This window comes from Cryptomeria japonica, chromosome 9, assembly GCF_030272615.1.
Source record: "Cryptomeria japonica chromosome 9, Sugi_1.0, whole genome shotgun sequence".
Classification (NCBI taxonomy): domain Eukaryota; kingdom Viridiplantae; phylum Streptophyta; class Pinopsida; order Cupressales; family Cupressaceae; genus Cryptomeria; species Cryptomeria japonica.
In genome coordinates this window covers 600,698,677-600,719,351 of record NC_081413.1, presented here as the reverse complement: position 1 = coordinate 600,719,351, position 20,675 = coordinate 600,698,677, and the positions used below count along the sequence as shown (strand labels likewise).

The 20,675-nt window shown below is 35.1% G+C and overlaps 1 protein-coding gene across 2 annotated transcripts in view; it reads right to left on the bottom strand.

Moving 5' to 3' along the window:
* Nucleotides 1-1,412: 1,412 nt before the first annotated feature.
* Nucleotides 1,413-20,675, bottom strand: part of LOC131074510 (endoribonuclease Dicer homolog 2) — a 305,149-nt gene continuing 285,886 nt past the window's right edge. For both annotated transcript variants that reach the window (XM_058011146.2, XM_058011144.2), the window contains exons 19-23: nucleotides 14,492-14,701; nucleotides 5,925-6,341; nucleotides 5,191-5,478; nucleotides 3,778-4,104; nucleotides 1,413-1,860 (exon numbers count right to left, since the gene is read on the bottom strand). In XM_058011146.2, the coding sequence (XP_057867129.2) occupies nucleotides 1,837-1,860; nucleotides 3,778-4,104; nucleotides 5,191-5,478; nucleotides 5,925-6,341; nucleotides 14,492-14,701 (1,266 nt within the window). In that variant the 3' untranslated portion in view covers nucleotides 1,413-1,836. The remainder of the gene's footprint in view (nucleotides 1,861-3,777; nucleotides 4,105-5,190; nucleotides 5,479-5,924; nucleotides 6,342-14,491; nucleotides 14,702-20,675) is intronic.

The window sequence follows — 20,675 nt, the reverse complement described above, 5'->3', positions numbered from 1 at the left end:
AAATGCTCTAAGTAGAGACTATGCTTTAACTTGGCCCACTTTTCATTGCCGGGCACAATAAGCCACTTTTCTTCGCATTCTAAAACAGTTGACCTAGCCAGGGCACACGTCTTCCTTGCATCTGCCATTTTCTAAAATCTTGGCAAAGATCTCGTCTACCTATGCCAACTTTCAAATGTTACCAAATGGAGATTCTTATGACTTAAGCCAGAAGCGGATTTTTGTATAACTTTAGCCACACTGATCATGCAAGGTGGAGTTTTATCAATGGTAAGGCCACCCTTATTTGTGTCCAGATGGAAAACCAGGTGGAGTTCTCACCAGACTTTGCCAATTTAAGAAGAAACAGAGGGAAATGGCTATCCAGTTTGTAGGATGTATCATATATAAATTGTTCTCATATATCATACATTAGTGTATCTTAAAGACTGGATAGCGATTTCCAAGGAAGAGCCATACCTAGCATGCAGCGTAATAGTCTTTGCCAGCTAGAATGATGATAGGCCTCACTTCTCGCCTCACAAGGGGGTTTTAGTTATCTAAGCATATAACTTAAAGGCTTACATTTGTTGTTAGCTACCGTAGTTATTCATGAGGAGATTCAAAACAATAAACTTTATGCTGTTGCTCCTTGCGGAAACAGTTTTCATTCTGCCGTTCTTGATGTAAATACCTCTTTTCTGCTGACACATGTTCTTACATGCTGCTCGCGCTCAACTTCTGCTGCTAAATGTGGAGACGTGTGAAATCAAAATTGATCTTCCAAGTGTTTGCTTTCACTAAACCTCCATAATATATATTAAGTTTTCTTAAATAATATAATGATATATAATGTATGTTCTTAAATAGGGCTTTGGCATCGTGTTCACTAAACCTCCATAATATAATGGAGGTCGATTTTTTTAGGCTTTCAATCCTGTATTGTTAGAAGTCTACTTGACTACTTCAAATTTATGTGTGGAGGTGGAATTGTTTAGGCCTTCAATCCATTTTGAACTAAGGACTAGAGATCGAGTTCATTCTGTATTGTCAGAATTCTATTTGACTACTTCAAATTTATGTTTCTTTACCATAGCAAAAAGGTGCGCTTGCAGCAAACATAAAGTTTTTTAATAGATTTTGTTTAGATTTAATTTAGATGATCTAAAAATTTGACTTTATACAAAACCCTAATCCTATAAACATAGATCAGTGTATTGGTATTCTCATAAAAAAATTATTCATATATTTTCAATTTAAAAAAATGATATAATATAATGTGTCATGCATATCAATTTTTTCACTTATTATTCATTCATTATCCACATCTACATTGTTGCACATCTACGTTTCATTGAAACTAATCCTTGAAAAGATAACAATACACATATTTGAAATTGTATAAAAATGTAATATCCCTATAAAATTCAATGTGAAAACACCAATTATTTGTATGGAATTGTGAATAGCCCACAATGTTAATAATTGTTACACAATAGACCATTATAAAGTATTACATACAATAAATACAAAAGACTTAAGATTTAAAATCTCCATATCAATGTGTAACTATCCTTCTCTCCCTTACTAGCTTTCTTTTGAGATGCCACAAAATAATATATTAATGTATATGAAATAAAAATAAATGTCATGGAAGAAATGACTATCCATGGAAATTGTTCATCAAACAAATAGCTTAATGCAGAGTTAAAGATTCCACCAAAAAATATGATGAAAACGATTATGACTTTTTATATCCTTTGACTCACTTGATCTCTAGAACCCATTAAGGTGTATAATCAATAAAATTTGCATGGAGCATCCTCGTCACACCAGCGCTTGTTACCCTCTAATCTTTCATCTCCTTTGATTTGAAATGCCCTGTAAAAAAAGTAACAAATCATATAACAACTCAACATAATAAATAATTATTATAGAAATAGTAAAGTAAAAGAAAAATTAAGATGAGATATTTTAAGTTTAGCACCTTATTTATTCACAATACCCGATTTCGATCAAATTATATAAATTTGTTTGGTTATTCTGATTGCAAACATGTTAATATCATTAAACAAAATAATACAGCTGACATGTTGGTAAAAAATGTAGGTCATCTTTTAGTTCAGTTAAGTTACATCGTTTGTAAAGTCATTTTTTTCTTATGTTTCTGTTGTGGGAGTTCTAGTTATTCAATAAATTTAAAAATTAAGCTGTAATGATTTCATGTTGATAATAATTGTGTAATGAGGGAGCCTTAAAAGGCATGAAATGGACTAAAAGCTTTTCTAAAGGAACGGGCTTGTTAGTGAAAATCTCCTCATTGAGACTTTGACATGTTCCAGTTCTGATACTTACATCTTTTCGAGGATCCTGTGTATTTTACGGATCCCCTTGATTTATGATAATACAAAAGAAAAATGGCTACACAATGATGAGAAATCCCAGATAAATTTAAAATGGAATATCTAAGAAAAAAAATTATTGCACTTTGTACTTTTGTCATAAGACACTGTAAATAAAAATAATTGGCGAATAAACGTGCAGGATTCAGGTCTATATTTGTGTAAGTTCAAATGGAATACTCTCCACTCTGCAATGACTGCACTAATCGTACACAATGCATCTGGTGATTGTACTTGATGCTGACAAATTGGAAACAAACCGAACTAAAAATGGAGTGAACAGAAAGAGAATTGACAAAAGGTAGCGATTCGCTAGAAAATGATATCAACAATGATAATAGAAGATGAAGGACAGGAGTGAAGTTGATATGACGGAAGTTGCTAAAAACTTCCTTAGCGAAGGATACGACAGGAAGAGAGTGGTATAAAGCAACAAGTTCACGAAACAATTTTTAGGTCTATGTTTAGTCAAAAGACATTTGATTTAATGATAAAATTTATTTAGATGGTATTGAATTCAAATCTTCTATAATATAAAAATATATTTATGTTTCAATCCAACCCAACAGGTATTCATAATTTCAATGCTTTGACCTAATTTGATCCAGGCCAAACAGACCACAGATTTTGGTGGAAGAAGAAAGATCCAAATGAATAAGACAAGCTAGGAAAAGAACACTATCCTTATACTACATGTAACTGTGCACAGTGTCATTGATGCCACTAGGATGCGAAAGGCAACCCTGCTATGCAAAGGGTCAGTGCCCTCGTTCTCACTCCTTTTTTAATCAAAAACAATGCCACCGTTAAGATCTTTTTGATACTTAAAGTACTAAAGCGTAAGTAAAGTACTAAAGCGTAAGTATCAATGAAATCATTGACGCGAGCGTAACTAATTCATATTATATGCTTCTTTTTATTAAATCTTTCTATAGTACTTAAGGTTCCTAATAAACGTGTTGGTAGCACAAGGTATTCTAGTCACTTATAACTTGAGAACAAAATAAATGATAAATTTTTTCCCTGGCTAATTGATGTAAAGATGAACCGTTTGATTATAAATTTGGCTAATTGATGTAAAGATGAACCGTTTGATTATAAATTTCGAAATACGGCTTCTTGTTAAAGATTGAAACAATGGAAAGTTTGAAATCTTATCTCTGAAGGATAGAATAGAGTCTATATTAGCTCAAACAGTCATGAAAACTTATACAAGATAATTAATGAGATAATGAGATTATTCAAATGTTTCTGTCAACCAACGAATTCAGAATCTTATATGATCTAACAAGTTGAAATTTTGTAAGTAAATTCATATGTCAAACTATCACTGAAAAAAACATTAAATTCAAGACAATCAAATTGTTTGAAAAGAAAAATTGAAAAAAATAGATACCTTAAGAGGTATAAGAACCTTCTCAGCTGCAAGTTTCTTTGCAGTTTTTTTATTTGCGGCATCGCAAGTTTCAGTATATACACTATTCCCCACATTAACTTGAACTTCTACACAGCATTTCCCTTGCTTTTCAGTACGATTGTAGCTCCATTCATAATTTTCCTTTTGGCATAACTCTTGTAACTCACGAACTGGATGGTAGCATAAAGTCTCTGGGGTGACGATGGGTTCTAACAGAGGCTTCATAGCAGTCCAAACAATTTCTGTGTTGAATCCCGAGTCAACAAAAATTGCACCAGCAATCGATTCAATCATGTCTCCCAAAACCTGTTATAAAATTATACTCAACATTATAAAAGTAAAAGTTACATTAGTATGACTTCTATTTTACTCATCAAACTATTAGTCAAAATTTCAATTCCTGCACTCATTCCAAGTGCTTTACTCGTGCGCTTTACGTTGTTATTTTCGCTTTTGACGATTCAAGAATATAATAGATATAGTATCAAAATCTAAAATGCAAATACAAAACATAGAAGCACGTTGATATCACGGAAAAGATAAAAGGGCACCTGCTAATTCTTTTTCAAAATACGCTATCTCCAATAAATGTGATTTTGCATGTAACAATGAATTGCAAACTCAAGGATACTTTATGCCATTTTGCTTGCTAACGAATGGAAGAGTGTAGTGAAAAATAAAATCTTTATAAGATAAAGTATTCTAAGGGATCAAAAGTAGCAGTTAAGGAATAGTATGACGTTCAGTGATTTATTTTAAAAAAAAGGTGAAGGTTGATGATTTAGATGTAGGGGAAAAACTTGACAATAAAGAATTAGACTTTAATATTAAATAATATGAATTTTTTTTGAAAAAAATCAAAGTATTAATGAATATAATTATGATTATTTAATAATTATAAAAAATATTTTTATTAGTTAAAATAGAAGTTTGAAAATAATTGATCTTAAATTGAATTATTAAAATAATGATTAATACTAAATAAAAATGATATAAAAGATATCTATTATCAAGTAAAAAGGACAAACAAGAGAAAAAATATATTTAGTTTAGGTAAAGGAATGATGACCTAACTAAATAGATAGGAGGTAGCGAAGAAGTGAAGGAAAAGAAAGGAGGAAAAAAACACAAATAAAAAAAAAAGAGGGAATCAATGAAAAGGAAGACCAGCACGAAGGTCAAAATAAGGGAACATCAAAAGATAGCGAGATTAAGGAAAAGAGAAGATAAAATACTCTAGTATTTAGTAATGAATACAGAGAGCAGCAAGGAGCAACAACCACAAAATATGTTTCACAAGTGCTTATGTATAGTTTATAATAAAGTTGTAGAAAAATTTGGAATCAAATATATGTGCATGTACGAACATGGATAGAAGGTTGATAACCATGCCTTTGGAGCTTCTGTTTCTCCGGTGAACCAGCCGTAGGAGTGACTTGTTGATTCTGATGAGCTGCCAATCAGCTGGACAAAATTTGTAATCTGCCTATGAAGAGGATTTGATGCATGAAGAAGATGTTGGTGCAGGTTCCATTTCGCTGCCGCTTGGGCATAACAATCATTATTAACAGCAGCAGATTTCAAATCAGTCAAAACTCCAGGTGTCAATCCTGGGTATTTATTGTACAAGTATAATGTTATAACATAATCTAGCACTGCATCTCCAAGGAATTCAAGACGCTGTAAAACAAAATCACATTATCAGCATACCATTTGAATACAAGAATGTGATCCTCTAAACAATTAAATTTAAAATATTTGATGTATGGAAGCAGACACCAAGTGGAGTCCAGAATACAGAGAAATCACTTCTCTCTAAAAAGAAAATAGTCATACACCGTAAATAAGATTCTAGCATCTCAATCCCAATCTACATAAAAACTGTCTTGCTCCAAACACTAGGATTGACAGTAAATATATGATAATTACAAAACTAGCTAGTAGTTCAGTGTTTAGTTACTTTTTGGATCCTAGAGTTATTGAACTTGAACGTACTTTCAAGCCTCACTGGTCCAAATAGGCCATCCATGGAAATTAATATACTTCATATATTCTCTGCTGGAGCAACACAAAAATAGCAAGGATTTGTGTCATAAGCAGAATCATGCATTTAACATAAAATATACCTGATAGCAGCCAGAAACCCACGGAACTTGATATGACGCATGCGTCATGGCTTCCACTAATAGATTGCGATTGTGAAAAGAATAATGCAACAATGACTCCATATGTGAAATATTAACACTGGTTGGAATTCTTTTATCGAGGTTATTAGTGATGGATATCTTTGATGGAAGATCAATGTTCATTCCTATCCACTTGATGAAATTCACAGCTCCGATTTCCCCAGCACAAATAAGAAAGGCACCAATAAGAGCTTCCACAACATCTGCAATTTTCTTTAACTTTAGCAATCTATAAGCTTTGACGTATAAGTTCTTCATTGAATCAGATGTGTCCTGACAAAATTGACGCGACGAAGGTATATGCTCCCCAGGTATAATCCATTTTTTTGGATTGAATGGTTCATCATGCATATAACCCTAGAAAAGTTATAACACAGGCAACCAACAAGTTAAAAGTGGACTGGAAACTATTCTAAAATATTGCATCCTCTACCAATTAAAAACAGTAGTAAAAGATCATTTAAATAGCCACATAATTTATCAAGTCCTTAATCAGAGCAAAAACAGAATTTCCTGAATCTCGAAATCAATAATCTAAACTCACAATGCATTCATCTCAACATGAAAGTTATAACTCAAAAATTTATAGATACATTTGTTAGTTTTAAAACTGCCAGTGCCTTCCAGAAAAGGTTGGATATTTTACAAACTACCTTCTTCTAACCACAAAGGTTTCAACTGTAATTTCGATATAAAAATTGGCTTAAAATCTTGCACTCAGAAGTAATCCACAACTTGGCTTCAAAGGGATACTTTGAGGATCTTATATATGTGTGTGAAAGATACAAATTTACTATAAACAAGATAGAAATCATCCCTATTTCCAGGGTTGACACTACAAAATGAAACAACACGAATCAAACAAGTGAAACTACAGATTTTGTCTCATGTTTCTCCGTCACAGCGTCTCTTGATAGCTCTCTTTGTTCTAACCTTGGCTGTTGATCTGGTGTCTTCATGAAGTTTTCAGTCTAGGGCATTAATGAAGCAGCATTATTGCATTCCCTGAAGAAGATTAATCGAGGATTTGTGAGATATTCTCTCCATACAAATCTGAGACTTGCAATCTTGAGTAGGCTCGTGAAGAAATTCAGATTATTTTTGAACAACAAACAATTATTACAACATGATTTTTGGGGAATTGTACAAGGATCAAAAGGACTTAGTGATCTAAATTTGTTTTTGTATTTGGCTCATAGAGCAGATCTGCACTGAGGCCACATTTTGAGGTGTATAGATAATATTCTTCAAATGCTTTATGTTACTTCATGCACAAAGAATACTGCAACAACAAAAAATTTCTTGTCTTCCATTTTGATGGTGTCATGACTTGGAATTCAATGGCTAGAGTTTGTTTCTATAACTGGATATTTTGACTATCACTTCATAATTTTCGGTAATTTTCGGTAAGATCTCATTGTCTTTTTAAGTGCTTGATTGATCTTGTTACAAGTCTATGAAGACTTTCCAGACAATTCAACTTCTAACTTATTTCTGTGGAGGTCTGATGACGGAATTTTCATCTTAGGCCTTCCTTCTCAATCCCATCCTTTGAAATGGTTGTTGGAGTGTTTATTTATAGTTGCATTTTTGAGTTAGAGTGTAAATCTACAAGCTTCTTTAGAGTCCATGATCCAAAATACACAATAACATGCAAATTCCAAAACAAAAAGAAAAACCTCCTGCAATTGCCTCTGATGACGGAATTTTCATCTTAGGCCTTCCTTCTCAATCTCATCCTTTGAAATGGTTGTTGGAGTGTTTATTTATAATTGCATTTTTGAATTAAGAGTGTAAATCTACAAGCTTCTTTAGAGTCCATGATCCAAAATACACAATAACATGCAAATTCCAAAACAAAAAGAAAAACTTCCTGCAATTGCCTTCCTTCTCAATCCCATCCTTTGAAATGGTTGTTGGAGTGTTTATTTATAATTGCATTTTTGAGTTAGAGTGTAAATCTACAAGCTTCTTTAGAGTTCATGATCCAAAATACACAATAGCATGCAAATTCCAAAACAAAAAGAAAAACTTCCTGCAATTGTGTTGCATATGTCGAAGACAAAGGTGAACAAGATCAAATCTGATATGAGGAGGTTATTAATCTTATACTAGAACAATAGTCATTGGATCTTGTTAGATACCTTCGGGAGGAGGCACAATAGCTTCACCTACTAGAGATAGTTCTTATGGATGAAGACCATTTGGAGCCAATGCTTATCAATCAAAATCATGCTAAATTTTTCACTACATAATTTTTTAACCCACTTGAACCATAGCTCTTTGAGAAAGTCTTGAGACAATTTTAAAGATACATACTATCATGATCAAAATCTCAGCTAATGAGGAGAGGTTGCTACTTTTCCTAGCTTGTAAACTGTTTTGTATAACCCATTTTGTTTCCCAACGTTCTCCCTTCTAAAGAGCATTTTTATTTCTGGGTTATGTCATTGCATTTTACAACTCATGATGATTATGTTGTTAGTATTATATTTCCCCTTTCGATAATGTAAATGTCATTTTCTTTGTTTGTAGACTGTACATTGTTTAAGTGATTCAAGAATAGTTTGATTCTTTGAGTCCATTGCCCAATTGATAAAGCACCACTCTGTTGTCAAACTAGAGTTTCTACAATTCTCCTACACCACCAGCATATGTCATGGTCTCCAAATAAAGTCAATTGTTATAACTCCAATTCGAAACTTATTGATCATGTTATTTGATACAAATTTTCCATCATTAATTTAATGAAAATCTAGATCCAAATCAAAATGCTAACATGTTATAAAGAAGCCTTCTTAAAATTAAAGCTACTCCTATATTTACAATCTATTGTTTTCCACAAAATTGTGTGGGTGGGTCACAATTGTGTCGGTGGGTCACTGCCAAAGCATCTATTTAGTCATCCTAAACATTTTCATGGCTTAATTCAAGTATACCATAAAACTTTTGGAATGATTTTGTACGGTTGATTATAACACTTGCACTACATCTATGGAGATCAAGCTAAATTGTTGGTCTATCATGATTCAACATTGATGGCAAGTCACTCTACAAACAATTGGTGGGTAATATTATTCACATAAACATACATATCTTTGTTTCATTGATAGTTAATTGGTTTTATATCCAACCAAAGCTTCTTTATTAACTAACAATGAAACAAGTGATGAAAGGTCAACAATACTCGTCAACAATACTCTTGACTTCAGCATTCTCTATAAAAGAATGATTGGGTTGGTTTAGTTGATACTCTAAGATCAATTAATAATTTTTATATTTTCCTTGAGCTCAAGTTGTTTTGTGTTAAGAGTAAGTTTTAGCACATTATAGCTTTATCTTTCTTTGAAACATAATATTAAGAAATTACTATAATGTCAATTGTTAAATAGTATGGTGATGTTGAGTTTTGAATGATTTACAAGTTTCTCAAATTATATTAACTCCACATTTTTATGACAATCAAGGAGTCTTCAATTTATTTAAAAGCCATTCATCACACTCACATGAAGCATATGGAGGTTCATCATCATTATGAACTCCATTTATCATGTTCAAAACAACCATACTATGGCTCATCATTAGTACATTTGACAATTGATTGATATTAATGATATTTATTGATATGATTCTACTTCTCAAGAACAATCTATTGATCTAATAACTAAACCTTTGTCTTTTTTCTATCCTTTTTGGGATAAAATTAGAATTGTCTCTAATGTAAACAAGATATATTGGAGTACACTTTTTACAGAAGCATTTATTGTTTATGTTAATGATGTAATACACAACACATTAATTATGTCTAAAAAATAACTTTCAATTAATATACAACCACTTTATACCTTTATAATTCAATAATACATAGACAAATTCATGAAATGTGTGCCATACAAACCTCTCAATCCTCATGCACTTATTTTTCCAACAATCACTATGGAAAACAATCTACTTTAAACTGTTGTGTTTGACCTTTATAAGAGTAATATTAAATGTTGATAAAAACAATTGAAAATAAAAATTTGAGCTACAAATATGAAAATCTCATACATAGTAATTTAAGATCTATATAGCCAACAGAATCATCCTGATAAAGACATTTTTCTACTATTTAGTAATTTAATTAAAAATACAGATCATTTCTATCGTGATTTTTATTTTAATTTATGAATAGAAAAAAATGATTGATTTTGTCAACTAGATATTTTAAAACATATGAAATAAAAATAATTGTCATATGCAAGTTGTATGCCTCGATATCGATAAGCATACCAGCATTAATTACCAAATGAAGACCAGACAAAACAAAAAAAAATTAAAGATTTTTTCATTTGGTATTTGTTGTCCTCATTTTTGTTTTCTAAAATGATGGACCATTACATAAAATCTTTGTCAAAAAATGAAAATTTTACTCTAAGGCATGCTTCCCAAGGCAAAATTTCGCCTAACTCCTGGACTGGCTTAATCCCCAATCCATCCTCAAACCGTGTTTCAAATTTCATCGCATTCTGAGTTCGTTTGCTATGTCTTTCCTTCAATTTTGGGTTTTTTCTCCTTGACTGCAGTTGGGAAATTTTCTTTAAGTTGCAAGTTTTATGTTTTTCTTTTGTTTTAGTGTTGTAGGGAATTTTTTAGTTAATTACGAGTGCACTTTATGAAATTAGAACTTGTAACTTATTTTTTATTTCCCCCTTGTTGCTTTTTGGCCTTTTAAGTCATTGTAGGAACTTTTTACACATATTACAAGTGAACTTTAAATTGTTAAGTTTAAATAAAACTTATAATTCTTTTAAAAAGTTCCACTTAAGTTATGGTAGGGGTTTTTCTCCTCCATTACAAATTTTATAAAGTCACTTTAAGTTGTAATAGGGATTTTATTTCCCTATTACAAGTTTTATTTTTAAGTTGTTTTTGTGACTTGTAAAAGGAATTTTATTTTCCCTTTGCTAGTCTTTTGTTGAGTTGTTTAAAACTTGTAATGGGAATTTTATTTCCCTATTACAAGTATTTTAAACTTGTTGTTTGCTCTCAAAAACCCGATTTTGCCTTACAAGGGGAAAAGTGAACATTTTAAACACGTAAAAAGGTTTAAGAAACCCGATTTTCTTTATTGCACGCATTTTAAACTTGTTGTTCTTTCCCAAAAACCTGACCAACATTGTTGAAGGATTTTGTTGACAATTTCCACCGATTTTTGTGAAGAAATATTTCTTAGGAGGAGGAAGGCGTTTTGGATTCCTTTCTATTTTCATGCATTTTCCAACTCTCTTCACGCCATTTGGAAGACATTATCGCTGGTTTTATGGTGTTTTAACAACAAAAACATTTTTGAAAAATGCCACGATTTGCCTCATTCAAGTGCCACAAATCTTGTCTTTCCTAAATCGTTTTGGCTTGTCTTGCCTAGACGTGGAGTTGGGTGCTTTACTTGACCGATTCTTCATGCTTTTAATGGGCATTTTGATACATATGGCGTTTTTTCAAAAACGTGGCTACAGTTTGAATCTTCTTCTTTTGTCTATAAGAGATTCTTTCTCTTCATGATAGTTGCTAGTTTTGTTTTGCTCTTTCCTAAAATTGGTTTTGTGAGAGATTTTTTCCCTTTGTTCCAAGTTTGCAAAGCAATTTGCAAATTACATTGTCTTTCCCCATTTTCCCTCTTTACTTGCATTCGGGATTTAAAAACCTGATTGCATGTAAGATGAACATAGTTGATCTACCCCTTTGGTTGAAAAATCTTAACCATCTTTTGGTGAAACTCCAAGTTTCTAAATTGGAAAATATTCATCCTTTCAAAATCGGGTTTTTAAAACTTGATTACATGTTGAAAGTTCTTCCCATTTTCATAAAGATGATCTTCCCAAAATCTTTTCATTTTCACTCATATTCATTTCCATCATCCGTACATACCATTCCCACCATTTCATCCACTCATTTCACACCTTCATTCATTTTCCCCATTTAAAGTCTACCCGCAGTTAGCCATCTAGAACCCGAAATTGGTCCAAAATGCACTCATAAAACACTTGAAAATGAGTTTTAAAGGTCCAATTACAAATGCAAACTTATGTTTACTCATTATGCATATGAAGTTGCATTTTTGTTCTCCACAATTGCAAGTTAATGCTCTTGTTTTTCCCACACATGTAATGCAGCTTCCAAAACCTGAAATTCACTTGTGAGCCCATTTTTGCATCAATTTATCTCTTCCCTTGCCAGTCCAGTTTGCACACACGACCTACCAAATCAATAAATTAAGGCATGGGCCTTATTTTGCAAGCAGATTTCAAGATTGGAAGATGATACAAAAAAGAGATACAACAACAATTCATGGTTGAGAACATAGAATGCTTCCAAGATAGAGATGGTCATGACATGAAAAGAGGAAGGCAACCCTTTCCCTCCTGAAAAGCCAGTACTACCCCAAGCAAGAAGATAAGGTTGAAGTTCGTTGGCCAAGGACACAATAATCATTAAGGATGCAAATTCCTGTTTCAGTTCAAGATGTCTTCACTGATCCAGAATACTTCAAGTTTTAGCATCCTGAAGCGGCATTAAGATCATCACATACAAAGGATGATGCAGTTAGAGTCGTGTTTTTGGACACATATAATAGTTTTAATTATGCATTTGTAATTTTGTTTTGACAAGTTACATGTAAAAATAACTTTGTAATTGCAAGTTAACTCATCACTTGCACTTTTGTAATTACATGTAAAGCAACTACAAGTTGTGTTCAATTAGGACTGTAGTTGGAATAAGTCATAGTTAGTTATTGAATAAGTGTTGGTGGTTGAGAGAATTTCTCAAGTTAGTTGGGATCCTCCCACCTTTTTCTCATGACTCCTCTCCTATAAATACTTGAGGGGGTCTATTGTAATCTTTATCTTTTTGGCAATGCAACAAAATTCTACTATTTTGTATGTGCACTCTAAGAATTTGAGCTTAAATGTAAATCAGATTGCTTTCAATAAAAGAGGCAAGTTGTGTTGAGATTTTGTGTCAATTCAAGTTGTTAGTGATGACATTTTCTGGAGTTGATTGTGAGTTTTGTTATATTGTGAAAAAGGGATTTAAATTCAATCTTGCAGACTTTGAGCTGCTTATTATATCTAAAACTAGTGTGGAAAGCTAAGGTGAGAAGATAGCTTGTAGACTTTATGCTGCTTCTATTTTTAAGATTTGTGCATGTAAGGTGAAGTGCATCATGTAGTTAGACTTTGAGCTGCTACATATTGTGCTTAGTTAGTAGAAAATCATCTAAAAAGGTTAATAGGAGAATAGATAGTTGAAGACTTTGAGCTTTCTTTTTGTTTTCCCGTCCCGGGGAAGTGACGGAGGTCTTTGTGCCTTCATGAAAACTTTGCTTCCCTTTATGTTCCAAAAATCCTACAAAAAAGTCTCATTTCTGTATTTACTGTTATTTATTTTCAATTGCTATTACTTTTCTATGAAGAGAAAAGAGTATAGTTTTTCTTGAAAGAAGAAGAAAGACTGTTGTCTCACCCATATTAGATTAGTTTAGTTTGTAGATAGGGGGAGCCTTCCCTAAATTAAGAGAGTATCATACTCACACATTGTAGCTGAAACCACAATTTTGCACATTCCCCAGGTGTACAAAATTTTCAACCAACAATACTAATGTGTTATATGCTATGGTGGTCAAACCCAATATTTTTGCATAAAACCCACTGTATACCCGTATTTAAATTATACGATATTACCTATAATTTAAATATCATGTTTTATACCCATGAAAACAAAACATGTAATTGACTAAATCTAATGTGGCATATCCACGAGTTCATATGATTCTCATGCTCAAGTTTGAAAATTTGATGGTACCGAACGTTTGAACGTTGGGATCTGTGACACGTTTACCAACAATTTCATCATATTTTTAAGTTAAATACAAGTTCTATGTTTATTTTGATATCTACATGTTATATGCGGATGAAATATCAACACCAATTTTTCACTATTTTTATGCCGATTATATTATTTTTAAAATCTGTATTTTTTCGTATATTTTCCGCTTTTAATCGACATGACTGAAAAACACTTGACACATTCGCAATGCCATGTCACTGTTGTGTAATGCAATGCTACGATAATCAGAGGTATTCCAATTTTAGTACTAGAAGTAAAAGAATCAAGCTGGATTAGGAATTCTAGGTATTATTCGCGACTTCAACAGTTTTTAGAATGATAGATATCTTCATTTTTGGAAGGGAAGGCATTCATTTTCTTCAATAGCAAATATATTATGCTCTTATTCTTGCTCACGCATAGTTTCAGAATTATTCGCAAGCATTCACGATATCTGAAAATAGACATGATAAAATCATAAGAATCAATCTATGCCTAATAGAGGATGACTTGATATGCCCCTGCTAAGTAAATTCTGTTGCAATATTTTAAACATTCTATAATTCATGGTAAGTTAAAAAGGTTAAATATAACCATAATTTCATAAAAAAACAAATAGAAGATTACACAGAACGTACCGGTAAGTTTCGATCACAACCAAACTTGCAAAGAGCATAGTTTGAAATAATGCGTTTTCTCTTAGAAGTCAATTGGCCTTCATGCTTTTGAGCATATGCTGTGAATAAATGTCGGCTGGACACATATTTCAGAAAGGCATCGCCAAGGGTCTCAAGGGATTCTAGTGACATGCATTCTTGGCATTTCTTGCTTGTTAATGCCTCAAGAACCTGACGAAACACAGACAAGAGAATAAAATACAGTAAATATGAAAATATTTCCAGGATTAAGATTTTTTATTAAACATATAGTTGTCAAAAATAGATTGCACGATTCTGTCATCAGTTTTAAACAAGTACGACGATGTTAAGTAATTATTAAAGAATTATGGGAAGACCTGAACAAATTCTGCTCTGTTTAAAATTTTAATGCTTGAATCATTAATTCATAACACTACTTTTTAAATAAAATGCATTTTAGATAACATTTGTATCAGGAAAGAGGTATTTTGAACTCAATATGCTGGCATACAGCATCAGTGTCAACTGATCTTTTACTGGCTACATGCTATGAAGTGTTCAGCTATCTTTTTTTTTTTTGTACTTCATTGTAAGACATCAAACAGGAAGTTGGTGTAGCAGCTGTAGTTTTCCCTGCAGCAAGAAAAAAATGCTCATTGCAATGTCCCCATTTATGCGCCTTCCTTAATTTCAGTGTTTTCAGGGATTAGCCTATCTCTTGGGTCTCCATAGGCTAATATATTAATTTGGAGGCCATTCTGGCTTCATTAGTAGGCACATTAAGTGCCATTCTTCTGAGTTATCCTTCGCAGTGCGTCATCAGCTTTTTGAGGTTTGCCTTTTGGGGATGCTTCAAGCTCCGTTTGAGCACACTTACAATTTATAGTAAGTCACTTGCACTGTGAGGTCCAACCTTACTATTTATAGTAAGGCAATTGGAATGTTTCTATTGAGACATGGACCAGCTAGGACTCGAACCTAGGACCTTCCATACGCTGCCGGAGTGCTCTACCACTGAGCTATTGGCCCCTCTTGGACCAGTCCATCGTTGGTCCGGGTGTGGCTTATTTCCAACACCAACACCCCCCCTTAAGCAACACCTCTCGTGTGCTTGGAGCTCCTAGCCTGGACCTGGCTCTGATACCATGTAAAGTTATTTCAATTTCAAATTAAAGAACAAGTTATGAACTATGTATGCTATAAATGTATACGAGGAATTATGTTGATGTCTAATAATTCTGATTTTATCTGCAGGTCTGAAAGAGAGAGATCATTTTATGTTTTCTATGTCTCCTCCAAATGAATTCAATTGGTATATATATCATTTAGGCAACCGGTCAATTGGTGTATTGACCGGTCATGTCGTTTAGGCATGACCGATCAATGCACCCATTGATTGGTGCCTTTGTAATTATACCATTAACACAAGGCTGATTATCGATTCAAAACCTCGATAGCATATTGTAATATAATATAATGATTGATCAAGATAATGAATCGGTTCATGTAAACACCGATGATTCAAAATGCACGATGTATGTAATCCAACCGGTGCAGTTGTTAACCATTGTTAATTCCAAATGAAGCAGTGTATGTATTAAGCCCGATAACAAATATGCCCGATGATTAAGCCAGATAACAGATGTGGATCGGTGCCAATAGTTATGCACCCGAAAGCAAGTATGTATCGGCTAATAACCCGATAACTTATAGCATTTAATATAATCATATGCAATATAAGTTTAGACATGAAGCATGTAAATAACAGAGCAAGGAAGGTTAGAAATATCTTATCTTGCATAAGCTACCATGCATTAACAGTTTCAGCACATCTCAGTGCAGAATGATCAGATGTTTATTATATTGGCTAATATTAAACTAAAGTCGAGCTTTAATAATATTAAATTACATGAAGTGTTATAATGAGCAATTAAACGCTAGGCATTTAATATAATATTAAAACCAATTATAATATGACTTGAGCGCCCAATACGACGATATAAAATTATAAACAAAAGGCAAATGTTTTTAAATAATTAAAAGGCTAACTCCTCTTCGGAAATCTTGCCAAGTAGAAGAATATAAAGCTGAAACACAAAAGCAAATAGATCATTCATTCAATACTTGTGCAAATTTGGTGCTTGATGAGAAACAAGGGTTTCAAGAGGATTTTCAGTCTTTGAGAACGAAAACTCTCAGAGATTTGTATGTCTACAGGTGTGAAAGATCACTCAAGGACATCATTGCAGGCAGCTTCAATCAAAGGTTGCAATTGTGCTGAAAAAAATTAGAATTGAAGGTAAAAATCAGATTTGGTCTATTATTTATGAGAGCAGATTGCAAAGGTTTCTTATTGCAGATTGTGATCGATTGAGAACCCCATATTGCTGTCGTACCTTCCTAGAGTCAGGCCGTAGTCATTCAAGGTTGGCCATACCTTTTCCTAGTGCCCACGTGGGAGTATGAACTACAAATTTGGGCAAATATTGAAGTAGTCTCAGGCCATTGCAGCACGCTTTCTTCTAGCCGCCCCCTGACAACAACATTGTCAACAATTTAAAGGGACATTAAAGACCTATCAGACAGGCATTGTGCAACGTAGGGTTTGGTGTATTAAAATCAGTATTTTCAGAATTCTTCATTCAGCTTGTAGCTGTTTTGGTATGTGATTAGTAAATAATTAAATGCTTTCAAATCTAGGGTTTGAAGAAAGTTATCAATCTGCCATTTTTTTAGAGCTGTATTTTCTTATAGTTTCCAATTTCCAAGTATTTCCATTACCTGCTTTATTTCCCATAAACATCAAACCACAAAAAATCAGAAAAATGTGTAAAAACACAAAAGAGAAGAAAAACATTAACCTAAATATCCATAAAGGGGTGGGATATTTCAGTGGTATCAGAGTGGAGTTTTTTCCTGCCATCCTATAAAAAGGGCTTTTGATCAAGGATAGAGTCTCAAACTTACACCAAGGAAGAACATCACGCTCAGTGACAACCACCACGGGTTCCAGAGAGTGAATCGGTTTATGAAATTCTTCGTATTAACGGGACCCTTTCTAGTGACAGTGAGAGAATCATGGGTGCCATGGATGAGAAGGACAAAGGGTATTTTGGGTCCCTTAACCTGAATTCTCAAGTAGAGCATAAATTCGACACCACGATGGACATGATGTCACAGTTGCTGGGACAAAAAGACAACAGATTGCTACACAACATACCTCTCAACACACCATGCATAATGGTGAGTCCAGTGGGACTCAAGGTGGTGGTCAGAATACTACTCTAGTTGAGCATGCCCAATCTACAAGTTCAGTTTTGAGACCCTTACAGCCTACTTTTACAAGTAGGGAGACACCACAAGTTACACCAATGCAAATGTTAGAGCCTCGAAGATCATTGGCAGATGAGATTAGGCTCCACCATGCGAAGTACATGACCCTTTTCACTTGAGATCAGGGAAATGATGTCATTGGAGCAGTTCCTGAATCAGAAGAGGAGACTAGGTACAACAGCTAGAATAGAGCACAAAGCATCATAGGGTAAGAGGGACTTACAACAGGTTGTGAGCAAGCTTTGATTGCAACATTATGATGGTAGTGATAGGTGTATTGTGAGATCATGGGTCCAAAAGCTAGAGAATTATTTGTCACTGAGGCCTACGTCTGAAGAGGATGCGATTAAGCTCACCACACTACACCTTGATGGCATAGCACATGAGTGGTTGTCATATTATGTTTATGTTGTCGTCGGTAATAATGAGTTACGGCAGTCAGTTAGTTAGTCGTCCCGAAGGGCAGTTGGACGCAACGGTTGGTCGCACCCATTCGGGTATTATATATTGCGTACCTTTCCTTCGAAGTGGCATCATGATAGTTGTATCTGGGTTTAATGTTATAAGCACTTGATGTACATGGACTGTTGAATTAATACAAAGACTGGTTATTTAATATATTTCCATTATGTTATGTGCATTTACTTTCTGCATTTAAGGTTTACCTGTATGTGGCAAACATTTGGCGCCGTTGCCTAGACATACTTGGGCAAGGAAGGAATGGATGGCGTACGGACACGATGGGCCTACCCGTCGGTGAGATTAACCCAGCGGCCGATGAGAGCGTGATGGCAAGAGGCGAAGGGGAAATTGAACCCTGTAATAATCCCGACACAATGTTGATATAAATTGTGGCCGAAAGGGAAAATAATAAAAAGTTTTTTTTGTGTACATGGTGTGTGCTTGCTATGTACAGAAGTGATTTATGCCAAATATACTAAATAAGAAAAAAAATAAAAAGATACAAAGTGACGAATGGGAAGTGGCACAAAGAGCGTTGAATCTCAGACAGCGAATAGAATGAAGGCGTAGGCTAAGGCAGCTTGCCGAGGGATGACCGACCTAGGGGTTGCTCGAAGGGAACCTAGGAGGTGTCATGGAGGTTGCGGAGGCAGAGATAGACGGAGAGAATTACACTCTCTACACTGTAGTAGGGTTGCCCGAAGGGAACCTAGGAGTCACGGAGGGTGCCGAACGAGAACTCTACAGTTCGCCAGAATACCACCGTAGGGTAAGAAGTCACGAAGAGTTGGTGGAACAAACAAGGCGAAGTCTAAACCTGATCGACACTACTAGAGACCTACTAAAGAACTTGTCCATTTCAGAGGACGAGACCAGGAAGGAGAAGGAGACCGAAACCGAGACCAAAGAAGTAGGAGATACTGGTGCAGCCGAAGGTGTCGGGAGGACATAGGGGCACGATAGCATAAGCAATCTGTTCAGGTCAAGCTCAACCATCCCTGGTAGTCAAGGCAATCTAGTGGGACCTAGTGGACCAGTTTTCAGAGTACCTGGTGGTAGTGGACCTGGACGGCCGGTCTCGAGAGGTACGAACCTTGGAGGTTCCAAAGGGCAAGGCGACGGTAGTGGACCTGGAGGGCCAATCTCGGGAGGTACGAACCTTGGAGGTTCCGGAGGGCAAGCTGCGCTGAAGGTAAGAAGCGCGATGGCAGGCAAACAAAAGTTGCCCAAATTCAACGGAGAAGGCAAAGACGACCTCGTATGGCACTGCCGTACGTGTGAGACAATATGGTCAACCAACGGGGTAGTTGACAAAGTAGATTGGGTGGTGCAGTTCCCTGCCACCCTGAGAGGAGTAGCCATTGATTGGTACTCTGATGTGGATAAAACAAAGGTGGGAACATGGAATGACCTACAGAAAGCTTTCGAGAAGGAGTTTCGACTCCTTCGAGATGATAATGAGATCGTGGCGGAGATATTAAGCACAAAGCAGGGAAAGCACGAGACAGTGCGAACATACAATCGATGGTTAAAGGAGTTACTGGGGAAGATGGAGAACCAGCCGGCTGACGGACTAAAGGAGAGATGGTTCGTGGAAGGGTTGCCGTCATCCCTGCGGAGAAAGATGAAAATTGTACCGCCCACTTCATACGATGACGCATACAACCACGTGATGGATTTGGAAAGTGAAGACAAAACATCGCGGAAGAAAAAGGACAAGTCCTCTGCAGAAGAGGAGTCCTCGGGAGAAAGCAGCAGTGACGAATCATCAAGTAAGAAGGTGCAAGCTCTTCAAAAGGATATGCACCGTATGTTGAAGGAATTTAAGAACATGAAAGGAAGCACGAGCAAAAACGAAGAGGTGTGGTGCACTGATTGTAAGGAAGAAGGCCACACAAAAGGCACTTGCCCAAAGAAGGCCTTTTGTGAGATTTGCCAAGTGATGGGACACTCCATCAAGGAATGCCCATACAACATGAAAACCCGAAGTACGCAAATGAGCCAAGTGTTGTTCACGGAGTAGGCCACAACATCCGCACCAACGGGTACGGCCCAGCAAACCAACACAACGGCATCATCTGGAGGTTACCGGGACAATAGACGTGACGGTGGAAGGAATAACAACAATAACAATAACGGAAGCCGTATCCAGTATGACGCCAAGGGCCGGCCAATGATCCAATGTAGGGCCTTCAACCAATGGGGGCACTTCGCTTGAGAGTGCCAGAATACTGAAACCCCTCAGAGCCTGTGTAGATAGTGTCGCCCCGGTGATCACGATGACACACACTGCCCTAAGCAGGGGGTGAATCTGCTCAATATTGAGAAGAGGGGCGAAGACAAAGAAGTGCTGGCAATCACTCGCACGTAGGCGAAAAAGGCAACCTAT